This window comes from Petromyzon marinus, chromosome 24, assembly GCF_048934315.1.
Source record: "Petromyzon marinus isolate PM22_M1 ecotype Great Lakes invasive population chromosome 24, UKy_Petmar_22M1.pri1.0, whole genome shotgun sequence".
Classification (NCBI taxonomy): domain Eukaryota; kingdom Metazoa; phylum Chordata; class Hyperoartia; order Petromyzontiformes; family Petromyzontidae; genus Petromyzon; species Petromyzon marinus.
In genome coordinates this window covers 1,342,498-1,355,333 of record NC_133690.1, presented here as the reverse complement: position 1 = coordinate 1,355,333, position 12,836 = coordinate 1,342,498, and the positions used below count along the sequence as shown (strand labels likewise).

General features: G+C 47.5%; 1 protein-coding gene across 3 annotated transcripts in view; it reads right to left on the bottom strand.

Moving 5' to 3' along the window:
- LOC116945469 (uncharacterized) overlaps positions 1-12,836 on the bottom strand; it is a 40,242-nt gene that overhangs the window by 15,589 nt on the left and 11,817 nt on the right. For all 3 annotated transcript variants that reach the window (XM_032959788.2, XM_032959789.2, XM_032959790.2), the window contains exons 5-13: positions 12,105-12,188; positions 10,495-10,643; positions 10,028-10,119; positions 8,583-8,683; positions 7,714-7,810; positions 6,201-6,319; positions 5,005-5,168; positions 3,947-4,060; positions 1,107-1,288 (exon numbers count right to left, since the gene is read on the bottom strand). In XM_032959788.2, coding sequence (XP_032815679.2) covers positions 1,107-1,288; positions 3,947-4,060; positions 5,005-5,168; positions 6,201-6,319; positions 7,714-7,810; positions 8,583-8,683; positions 10,028-10,119; positions 10,495-10,643; positions 12,105-12,188 — 1,102 coding nt within the window. The remainder of the gene's footprint in view (positions 1-1,106; positions 1,289-3,946; positions 4,061-5,004; positions 5,169-6,200; positions 6,320-7,713; positions 7,811-8,582; positions 8,684-10,027; positions 10,120-10,494; positions 10,644-12,104; positions 12,189-12,836) is intronic.

Sequence of the window (12,836 nt, the reverse complement as noted above, 5' to 3'; positions counted from 1 at the left end):
GGGGAGGAAGGGGCTGGGTGGGGAGGGTGGGGCTGGGTGGGGAGGGTGGGGAGGGGCTGGGTGGGGAGGGGCTGGTCACCCCGTGGTGCCCTTATAAAACTCAACGTTTAACCTACTCACGCCGGCTTGTGCCTGCCCTCAGTCGGGCATATTTGCGGAATACACCACGCCGCCGTTGACCCTGGCCATTGACCGAGCAACCTAACGTTCCGACCAGCTCCCTCCACAGGGATGTGTACACACACCAAGATCATCACTGTTTGTACTTCCTTACAAATTACAATACAGTTTAACACGTAGGCTTCCGCGACCAATATCATCCATAATAGAGGTTTTTTTGGGTTAGATCTAGTGACGAATTGGCATGTTCTGTTTACGTGACAACCCTTACTAGTTGGCTGTGTTGGGTGGTGGCGGGTTTTGACGACACATTTATATATTTACGCGATCTAACCAAAAAAAACTAAATTACAATACAATTATGATTAATGCAGTGTATAAATGCAACCATGTCTCAAGAAGCTGCACAAAACAGTGCGACATCCTACAGAAAGGAGACTCGTTCATGTTTTTCATAATGATAAAGAAACAGGCATGGGCAGAGGAAAAGATCTTGGACTTGAACAGGGCGAGTCAACCGCACGGATGGCTTGGGAACAGGAGTTCCTGACTATAGGGGCAACAAAGAAGAATGAGCAATAACCCATTTAATGAAGGCTGAATGTGGGTTTTTAGTGGAGCAGAGCGTACGTAGGGAGTAATTGAGCGAGATGAGTGGGGAGAACTAGGCAGGGGTGAGTCCACGGAAGACAGAGGGTAATTTTGAAGTTGGTCCAGTGAGGAGTTCAGATTCACCATACTTAACATCAAAGTTAAGACAACCTCCACAAACACATGGTAGCCTGCTCATGAAAAATGTCAGAGGGTATTCAACTTTGCAACCGCACATTTAGAAGTTGCACAGAGACCGCCAACAAACTGCAGGACTTTCACCGACTTTGTGGACAACTGCCTAAGTTTTTGTGGTGAATGCTCCAAGACAGACCACCCAGCCTTCCACAGTGTCATCCGGTGAAGGGGCGTGTGCGGGGACGGATGTGCGGTACCCGTAGGGGTGCGTGGCTGCAGAGCCCCGTGACGCGTGATCAGGAGCTTGCTGCTATCCATGAGCAGCACGGCCTGGCCGGCCAGGATGGAGCCCAGCAAATCAGGCTCCGGCTGAGACTCGGGGACGGGAGGCGAACAAGGCACCCTCTGTAGTGCTGGACTTTCCCTCAATGGCCCCTCGCTGGAGCCACGTGGAACAGACACAAGGGCACAGACACCAGCTCAGAGTCGCATCACTGGATACCGCACAAAACCCAAGTGAACCCTAGTGTGGAGGTACACAAAGGCAGTGCACTGAGGTATGTCAGAGCCCACTTAAACGTACCATCTCGGCTAAAGAATGAACAAAGAATGTACACAAGAATTGTATGGACTTCTCTTGTGACTGATGATCCCTCCCTTTACCTATTCTACTCAGAATAGCCACCTACCCCACCTCCCGTCCCGGCAGTAGGTCATCAAACGATTACCTTTGTCAAACTAGGTTCATCAGCATTGAATACAGTGAGGGAAAAAAGTATTTGATCCCCTTCTGATTTTGTACGTTTGCCCACTGACAAATAATCAGTTTTTAATTTTAATGGTAGGTTTATTTGAACAGTGAGAGACAGAATAACAACAACAAAATCCAGAAAAATGCATGTCAAAAATGTTATAAATTGATTTGCATTTTAATGAGGGAAATAAGTATTTGACCCCTCTGCAAAACATGACTTAGTACTTGGTGGCAAAACCCTTGTTGGCAATCACAGAGGTCAGACGTTTCTTGTAGTTGGCCACCAGGTTTGCACACATCTCAGGAGGGATTTTGTCCCACTCCTCATTGCAGATCTTCTCCAAGTCATTAAGGTTTCGAGGATGACGTTTGGCAACTCGAACCTTCAGCTCCCTCCACAGATTGTATATGGGATTAAGGTCTAGACACTGGCTAGGCCACTTTTGTTGCCTTGGCCATGTGTTTTGGGTCATTTCATGCTGGAATACCCATCCACGACCCATTTTCAATGCCCTGGCTGAGGAAAGGAGGTTCTCACCCAAGATTTGACGGTACATGGCCCCGTCCATCGTCCCTTTGATGTGGTGAAGTTGTCCTGTCCCCTTAGCAGAAAAACACCCCCAAAGCATAATGTTTCCACTTCCATGTTTGACGGTGGGGATGGTGTTCTTGGGGTCATAGGCAGCATTCCTCCTCCTCCAAACACGGCGAGTTGAGTTGATGCCAAAGAGCTCCATTTTGGTCTCATCTGACCACAACACTTTCACCCAGTTTTCCTCTGAATCATTCAGATGTTCATTGGCAAACTTCAGACGGGCATGTATATGTGCTTTCTTGAGCAGGGGGGCCTTGCGGGCGCTGCAGGATTTCAGTCCTTCACGGCGTAGTGTGTTACCAATTGTTTTCTTGGTGACTATAGTCCCAGCTGCCTTGAGATCATTGACAAAATCCTCCCGTGTAGTTCTGGGCTGATTCCTCACCGTTCTCATGATCATTGCAACTCCACGAGGTGAGATCTTGCATGGAGCCCTAGGCCGAGGGAGATTGACAATTCTTTTGTGTTTCTTCCATTTGCGAATAATCGCACCAACTGTTGTCACCTTCTCACCAAGCTGCTTGGCAATGGTCTTGTAGCCCATTCGAGCCTTGTGTAGGTCTACAATCTTGTCCCTGACATCCTTGGAGAGCTCTTTGGTCTTGGCCATGGTGGAGAGTTTGGAATCTGATTGATTGATTGCTTATGTGGACAGATGTCTTTTATACAGGTAACAAGCTGAGATTAGGAGCACTCCCTTTAAGAGTGTGCTCCTAATCTCAGCTCGTTACCTGTATATAAGACACCTGGGAGCCAGAAATCTTTCTGACTGAGAGAGGGTCAAATACTTATTTCCCTCATTAAAATGCAAATCAATTTATAACATTTTTGACATGCGTTTTTCTGGATTTTGTTGTTGTTATTCTGTCTCTCACTGTTCAAATAAACCTACCATTAAAATTATAGACTGATCATTTCTTTGTCAGTGGGTAAACGTACAAAATCAGCAGGGGATCAAATACTTTTTTCCCTCACTGTATATTCAATCAAATATTTTCAACTGGAGCAATGCACATAAATCAAGCTCAAAGTCAACCCAGACCCATTACACCAAGGTGGTATTGTGGCAAGTGCTGTTAACGAGCACCTATTCAGGTCGGCACAGCATACAATGGCGTGAGTGGCCGCCTTTAGTCTCCCCGATGCTGTTTACATACACTGCACCTGGTACTCATTTCAGGCTGAGCTGACCTCGGGGAAGCCCAGCACCAGCCTAGATATTTGTCACCAATGTTGGCTGTGAACGAGAATCAAACTTGGGTCTCCGGGTTGGTAGAACAGTGTACTAACTACATTACCATCCCCACTTTATATAACTACACACACACACAGTCATGTGTAAGTAGAGAGTTAATGCATGCAAAGTGCGGACACACTCGAGCATGCACGGTGGAGAGATGTTAACCTTTTCGCCTGGTATACAGGTGGTCATGGGTTCTATCCCGACCCGGACTCCTGTATATTTGGAGTTTGCATGTTTCTCTCCCCGTGGTCATGTGTATTTTTCTCTAAGTCCTCTGATTTTTCCCTCCACATTTAGAATAAACATGCATTGAGTATTTGGCTGCTAGAAATGTCCCACATGATAAGCCACTTCGTTGAGCTACTGTGTAGCTCAGTGGGCCTTACCTGGTAAAATAAAAAAATAAGTCTATTTCATCGTTTAGTTAAGCGCAGTTTTGTGTCAGCGAGAAGAGTGCCCAGCGACGAGGAAGTGTAACAAACGCGTACATGACCAGCTGTGGTACCTGGCAGCGCCGGCCATGATGGGCCGGGCAACAGGACGGTGCGAGTGAACGGCCAAGCGGGAGAGCACGCGACGCTTGCTGTCCACCGCGCTCTCCTCTGCGGGACTCTCGGCACTGACGAGACACAGGAGCCGCGTCAAAAGAGACTCCCCAAAAGCAGTGCAGCTAACAGCGGCTCAAAATGCCTGAAGCTTGTAGAGATTCCCACAAATGACAGAAGCTAAGTCATGAATACAGAAAACAAGGAGGTGTTCACTCTCATTATGCCAAAGGGGTGACGACTTCCACTGCTTAGTTTACGTGACAGTTCACAGAGACGGAAGTTATTTTTTCCTCGGTGTAACTTGTGGCTGCAAAATTGAGGGGAACTAATATTCCACCTTTGCATTTCCAGTGTATTTACAGAGATTTCTCATTTAAAGTAGTAGATGCGTTTCTGAAAAGTGCTGCGTTAAGCGAAAATGCTTTCAGAGGGGAATTACTGTACCGAATCACATTTGCACTGTAAGATCAGCCTGCAGTCATCCCATGGCGGGACACCGAAATGAGGGTAGGCTGCGTACTGTATCATTCTGCCTACTGTATAATTCCACGTACTATATCATACCGCTCCGCCACGCAGCTCCAGAAAGTAGTTGGTCGTTGACCACTCAGAAACTGCGATAAAACCGGCACGTTCCGCGTTATAATGGGTGCTTAAAGAGTTATGAGCACTTTCCGCGCTGTGCAAAAAGTTTTCCTGAATAGAAGAACCGCGCTGTAGCGAAAACATGTTGTGTGAACATGCGTTAAGCGAGGACATACTTTAATTGCAAATTGTGATGACAGTGACTTCATGAGAACCAAAAGCAGTCAGGCAAGTGCCTAGCACTGGTGCATCAAACACTGTCTTCTCATTTTAACATTCAACTAAACCGCCTGTACATGTCAACTGCATGAGCAAAACCGAGACAGCATATATCACTCTACCATACCAATGCCATAGGCTGCCTGTAGTAGTTCTTTTTCCGGACATGTTGAACAGGAAAATGAATCAGGAGGCCGCAAGTGCCGCTGACCTCTCAAAGGGGTCGAACTGGTCTGGGTCCTCGAAGAGCATGAAGCTTGGGGCACCGATGTCGGAGCGACGTGGTCCCGAAAAACGCTGGAGTGGAAGTGTTGCCCCCACGGCCGCCACGGGACCGATGGGGGGTCCGGTGGAGCCACCTGGCGTCCTCTTCACCTGCACGCAGTGCGGAGCCGGAGCGATCACTACCTCAGCTCAAAGAGCAGTAGCTTCTCATTCAAACAGCAGCTAAACCTTGCTCGACTTGCCATTACATCAAGCTATCGGGTGGTGTGTATGTATGTTGAACTTATATCGGTCAATCGTGCTAATCGCAGGTGCGGGGGAAGAACAAACTCAACACAGAAAATAGGTTTAAAGAAATGAGCTTTCAATCTAGATTTAAAAGTGCATAACTCCAGTGGTTTCCTTATATCTGTAGGAAGAGCGTTCCAGACGGCCGCAGAAGCACATCTAAAAGCGTGCGATGCAGTGAGCATCTTTGTTCGGTGGCGAGCCAAAAGCTGTTGCAAAGAAAACTAGAGTTTGCGTGATGGTTTAAGTTTAAGAGGCAATAAGACTGATGACAGGAGCAGTCTAGGGTTGCCCATAGTGACCCAGAAGGTGCAAAGGTTACTTCATTGACAAATAACCAAGTTAACTTATTATTTTACTGACTAGTAAGGTCAGCATCTTATTCAAAGGCTAGCTTCTGAGATTCACCTTGAATTTAACCCTGTAAACCATTTTGACTCCGCAATCGCATGAACCACGAAGAACACATTTCACACTCATAGGCTGGTTACCTTTTTACATTCAATGTTGGGCCGGGAACATTATTAAGTTTTTGGTTCAGTTATTGGTCACCAGTTTCAAGCCATCGAAGCACCATACCAGAGAACTCAGTTTAATCACAAGCCACTCCAGATTCAAACCCAACATCTCAGCACCGCTGACTCAACGCTGCGACACAACACAGGCCTTATGAGGAAAAGGACCACCTATAATTTCCCATTAATTATTCCATTTGCAACATTCTCACTACAAGCTTTGTAGTAGATATTTTTACAAAAATATCTTCACATTTATCTCAGTCTCGGGAATGCATTTTTTTTGTCAGAGCAACACAGCTCGAATGACGACACGCTGCCACTTGCAGCACGCGCTGCTGTCACGACGACGAGCGAGGAGCGGGAAGCGTTCGCTCACCATCTTGCGGACGCGCTTCATCAACTCCCCCTTGCGCCGGTGGCAGCGGCGTGCAGACGTGGAGGCCCGCGGCTCCCGGGGGCTATTCACACGACGACCTCGCTTGGGCCTCCCACTCACTAGGGCACCGGGAGGGGGGGAGAAGTGGGGGTTGGAAACAGGGGCACGAGACCCAGCTCCACACAGCCCTCCTGCACTCCCAAACTTGCCTTGCTACCTCCCAGCACAGCCCAGCGCACGACGTGGATAGCAAAGTCAGCACAGGCTTAACTGGAGGACCCAACAGATAGACTATGAAATTAAACAATTTTTTTATTTTACCAGGTAAGGCCCACTGAGCTATACAGTAACTTCTTTGGTTCTTTCGGTAAAGTCACGTAGATTGAGAATAAAATAATACATTGATAAAATATAGTGAGAATATTATTGTGTTCTTTTATTTTATCAATGTATTATTTTATTCTCATTCTACGTGACTTTACCGAAAGAACCAAAGAAGATGAATCCTTGCAGTCACGAAAGCTTTAAATCGAAATTTATACAGTAACTCTTTTTCAGAAGTGACTTGGCAAGAAATGATGGCTCAACCAAGTGGCTTTTACCACGTGGAAATGTATAGCAGCCAAATTCTCTAAATTTATGTTTCTAAATGTGGAGAGAAAAACCGGAGGACCGGAGAAAAATCCACGCAACCACAGGGAGAACATGCAAACTGCAAATTTACAAGCGTCAGGGTCGGGATTGAACCCACAACCTCCTGTATACCACGCGAGGTAGTTAACATCTTGCCACCATGGCACCCCAATACGTCAGATGACTGATGTATGAAAACAGGTAGATAAAAGTACCAACACAGACCTTGACTGGATATCATTGCGCACGAGTGACGAACGTACGACCGATTGGCGAATCTAACCTAATTCGCCACTGAGCCTTACTTGGTAAGCAACAAAACTACTGTTCCAGCGTTTATGTAGAGAAACCAGGTCTGAGTTGTGCACATAACAAATGCAATGAAAACGAGCGATGTTGCCCACCTTCATCGTGCTTTAATAAGCAGACTGCTACATACGCTTGGTGCCTATGACCCTAAAACACATTACGCAGAATCGAAAGCCAAGATTCTGCAAGGCCAGGTCAACCGTGGCCGCTCTCTTGGCCAGGACTGAACTTGGGTTCGTCACGTAATTAATATATGGTATTTTGAGTGATCTATATAAATGGGAATAATTTTTATCCACATTCTGATAATAGGATGTGTGAATAAGAGGCAAATGAGAAGTTTTTTCTGTATCGTGGCTTTGTGGCATACGAGCCTTGCACTATAATCGTTTTTGCACATATTGTTTTTAAACATATTTTTTTCACACGTCCATGCCTCGTTGGGCTTCCACCTGGTTCTCCGTGCAGGATTGAGTGCGCAACTACAGGACAGCGCGTGGCAGCACGTGGTAGTGCATGGTACCCGTTTGTGGTACCGCTTGTGGTGCCGCTTGTGGCACCGCGTGATTACCGTGCCGCGGCGTTGCCCGCCGGTTTAACCCAGCCACGGTGGCCGCCACCAAGTCCTGCACCAGCTGAGGGTCAGGTGAGAAGAGCTCCATGAATCTCTGAGGGCACACAGGACGCAGGGCATATGCCAGGGCAGGGGAGGGATTATACAGCTTGGCGAGGCTGAACAATCAGGTACACACAACAGACGCTAGCACCATAAATATAGGTTAAAAGGCAAGGCATGAATAATCAGAAAGCAAGGATGTTAAAAGAGCAGAGATTGCTATCATTGGGAGCAGCTAATTAAGTTGGCTTTCAGAGAATGTAAAACACGAGTATGCGTAAGGTGGGGCACAATGATGTGTGAATGGGATAGAGAATTACATTTGTGAATGGGTATGTGAAATGGAATACACAAAGATAAAGATCCCCCATATAACCTTTGGGGCAAGTGCTGTTAGTGAGCAACTATGAAGACTGGAACTGTACACGAAGGGATGGGTAGCCAGCACCCACCGGCCGCTTTTGTCTCCCCGGTGGCGATGTTTACACACCACATCAGATACTAATTTCAAACCGAGTCGACCTAGATGAGGCCTAGGACTGGTTCAGATAATCGCCACTGGTGTTGGTGGCCGTGAGCGGGAATCGAACTCGGGTCGCTGAGTTCGTAGCGCAGTGCGCTAACTGCTACACTACCGCTCCCCTCAATACACAATAGGAATATTCACATAGTAGGCGTGTAACTTTTGAATATTAAATAATGCATTTAATAATTCATCATTATGCAATGAATAGATTTTATGCGAATGGACCAGACAAGACAGAACATACAAGTGAGACAATACAGAAGAGAGAAACGAGAGTGCGCGAGTGCATGCGTGATACCTGCTGCGAGAAAGAGAGGCGGCTGCGGTTGACACGCGCGCGCACGCGTTCACTCTGCCGCGTGCGTGCGATGACACGCATGGGGCCTGGCGCCACCGAGACTGCAGCACACACATCCACACTCGCAGTTACGTTCACCACCCCACAGGGGGCCTCAACCAACATAAACTATAAACAATTTTTTATTGTAGTAGGTAAGGCCCACTGAGCTAATATAGCTCTTTTTCAGAAGCGACCTGGCCACAAATGATAGCTCAACAAAGTGGCTTATCACGTGGCCATGTATGGCAGCCAAATACTCTAAATGCATGTTTCTAAATGTGGAGGGAAAAACAGGACCCGGAAAAAAATTAAACGCAACCACGGGGAGAACATGTAAACTCCAAATATATAGGCGTCAAGGTCAGGATCGAGCCCACGACTTCCTTCATAACCAGGCGAGGTAGTTAACATCTCGCCACTGTGGCCTGTGCAAACACAGGCATTGCTCTGGGGCTTGAACCACACAAAGCACCTTCACTGTGATCATTACGGTAACGCAGTCATTAACACTGCCATAAACTGAAGAACATACAAAAGGTGAATGTTTAATGCATCCTCAGGGCAATAAGAGGCACCAGATTGACCGGCAGACTTTAGAGTGTGGTGAATTAAAATACTGGGACACTGGGAAAGAAAACATTCATTAAATGTTTTGTTACCAATTATATTTGTTATCACAGTTGCCGACCATAAGCACAAAAGCCAAAAAAATGAAGCGGTCAGGAACAAACAGCGCCATTGAATGTGTAAAGTATACATATCATCAATACATTTATTTAATTAAAAAAGGTTGTAACAACTTGAGAATACAGACAATGGGATGAATTCCCAAGTGGAGCATTGGGATGAAGCCAAGAGAGAAGTGTTTTTATCCAGCAGTCTGGCAGATGAAAACTAAACTCAATAGTTAAATGTTCTTCCACCATACTGCACTAAACTATGCTACTGTGTTAGCGAGTGGCCTTGTAGTTCTGGAACTATTGCCTAGATCAGGGCACCGATTTAGTTCCTCAGAGTTGGTGGATTCTCAAGCCCTGGGGATGTTTGGTACCAATAAACACGCTCAAGAGTTCACTACAAAAGAGGCACCCACGACGAACACGAATGCGTCATAGCAAAGGCACCGGCTGAGCAATGGTATACACCTGCGATCCAGGTCGAAAGTGCAGATTTAACCATAGTCTCAAGTATCACCGATGGAACGGAGCACCAGCCAGCACTCATGCGAGCATGGAGACACAACCCAGCACCCAAACCAAAAGCAACCCTGTGAGCTTAATCTTTGCTGTCGACATGGTCAGCGTGCCCCAGGCCGTGCTATGCAAGCGAACCAATAGCTGTGACTAAAAAGCCTCGATGGGAAGCCAAGCTATAGCCTTGCGTCAACAGTGCTGGGGCCCTACCGATGGAGGGGGCCCGGGGCAGGCAGGTGGGGCAGAACCACTCCTCCACGGGTATGCTGTCCAGCGGGGGGACCAGGCACTCCATGTGGAACCTAGGAACACAGCAACACAGCAACACAGCCAGCACGGCACACAACAGCTCAGTCAGCTCATCAACCACTCCACACCAACCCCGCACTCACACCAGCCCAACATACCGCATCAGCCGTCCCGAACCAACCACTCACATGTTAACCGCACCATTCAACCATCACTAACCACCCATAAAAGGTCAACCACACCAACGACATTTAATAATTGCAGCAACCACTTAACATCACGACACCTTGGCTGTATGGACACTGCACCTACTGCAACGCAGCAACCACACACAACGGTGTGTGAACACTGCCCATCTATTGTGTGCTCAAGCACAATAGCTGGGCAGTGCGAGGACCACAGCGCCCGACCGCGAGGGGGCGACCCACCCTGCATCGCAGGCGTCGCACAGCAGCATGCGCTCCTCGCGGTCGCTTAGGCCGCACGCGCGGCACGGGGTCTCCTCCTCGTCGGCGCCACCACTGCCACCGTCGTCATCCCACAAATGCGCCTTCTGCTTCCGATTGGGTACGGCGATCTGCGAGGGCGGCGGAGCGGAGCACACGCGTTGCACTCATGTCGCCCTGGAACTCCCTACGTCAGCAAAGCGTCAAGTCATGGTGGGGAGCAGCCCTGGACGAGGACGTCCCTTCATGGGCTTCTGATCCAACACCAGGCAGCACTCCGTGCTCTGCAACAGTTCCACTTGTGTAAAGTCATCTCCGATACACAAAAACAACCGCCATTCGCCACTAAGTGGCAGTGACGTCACCAGGGCGATTGTGCCAGGCTATGTGCATGTTAATGCCACGTGAAGTGCCGAACGCTCGCTGGCAGGTCACGGGACAGACCCAGGTGCCATGGGTTGACTGAGATGACTGGCCGATGCACCACCTTGTGCCCCTACTGTGCAAACTATAAACATACACATACATACACATGTTTGCCCTGGAAATTACAAATTAAATGGAATAAAATTACCACGGACTTTCTCGCTCAAAAAGCGTGGTTTTCATTTGTGTTGTTGCTATGAGCATGGGCATCACCCACAAGCCCAGATGAGATTTTACTTTGGGTACCACCTGAGGTGGCATCACTTGATTGGTTACCATGTCATTATGTGGCCAATAACAGTGAATAATGTGATAACCAAGGGTAAAAGGGTAAAACCTATTCCTATATCTTGTTTCTGGCAAAGGAGGTCTCATAATGTGATAACCATTTAATATAAGTGGGGATATTAAGTAATTCACTCTTATTTGGCCATATAAAGTTTTGCTACCATAGGTGGTAAGCATTTCCTCGCCAGAACTCTCCATAGACCACATCCACACTCTGGGGAACAACCTGGGAGCGGCGTCCTTCATGAAACATTATTACCCCACAACATGTGTAGGTCCACGGCTGCTTGTACTAGTTTTGCTGAGCTGGTTACTTGCGGCTAGGCTGCTCTTGAAACCAACTCTCTGAACCTCAGGTATTCACAATGAACTCTGCATCTACACAAGTCTCTCCCCCCTTATTAGGCTTTGGCATGAACACACCATGTTAAGATTCACAGAAGTACCCTGTACTATTCTCCCATATACTGTGAACGCAATTTTAAATCACACAACAAGTTGACAGAGTGCACCCTGAGCTCACGCTCCTAATAGACCATAGCATGTTCAGCAGTCCGACTCCACCACTGGAAAGCCGTCACGCAATGGCACAAGTCATCATGTTACAGCACACGCCATCACAACATTGCATCTTAAGTCATCACGTTTCAGCGCAGCGAGGCTGTCAGTACACAGCAGGACCAAGCAATGGCCCGCGGAAGGCAGACGGTTACAGCTCCCGTAGCGTACGCAGCCACACACAGACAGGAAGAGTGAAACCTCTAAAATTAACTTGATCAGAGCGAGCACTCTGACTGGGTCACGTATTCACACAAAAATGGCATCCGAGACGAGCGACCGGAGCGAGGTGCTACCGCCTCACGCCGCTCCCTCCTCACCGTGCGCACGACGTCGCCGCCAAAGCAGGAGAGGGCTGAGATCACCTTGAAGGGCTTGCGATCCACGGGGCACGAGTTGACATTCTGCAGAACAGGGTGTGTGCACGGGCACACGATCGTCAGCGCTCCTCGATAAACGCATTGTGTGGGTGCCTGTGACTGGACCATAACACGCACGGATCCTGACAAAAAACTACAACTACAGCATCTAATACTAACCGTAATGACTGTCAATCTTGAGCCGAACCTTGGGCCAGACCATTAACAGGAAAACCACCTCTAATCCTAAACCCATTGCTAAATAAACCCCAAATCCCTGTTGTAAACCATAACAATGAAGTTAGCCTACCATTATCTGAAACAAATCCTAATTATAGCCCCAATATCCTAATTCCTTATGAAATCTTGACATTGTTGCAATTCTATTCGAAAACTCAATGACAGTGCTTACTGTTTTACACCCAAAGTAGTAAATACTGCAGAGTATAATGGGCCGTCCATAAATCACGTCACGCACCTAGGGGGGAGGAGGGTCAGACATTTGTGACGATGTGTGACGAGGGGGGGGGGGGGGTTGAGAAATGTGACGTCACATCAAAATGTGCAACTTTAAATAAACTTAAATAGACTTGTTATAACACAAATTTTTATTAATTTTCATTATTAACTATTTGATTATTTAAATTTACTAAGGTCACCTTTTATTTATTCATTGAAGGAGCATTTTGCTTC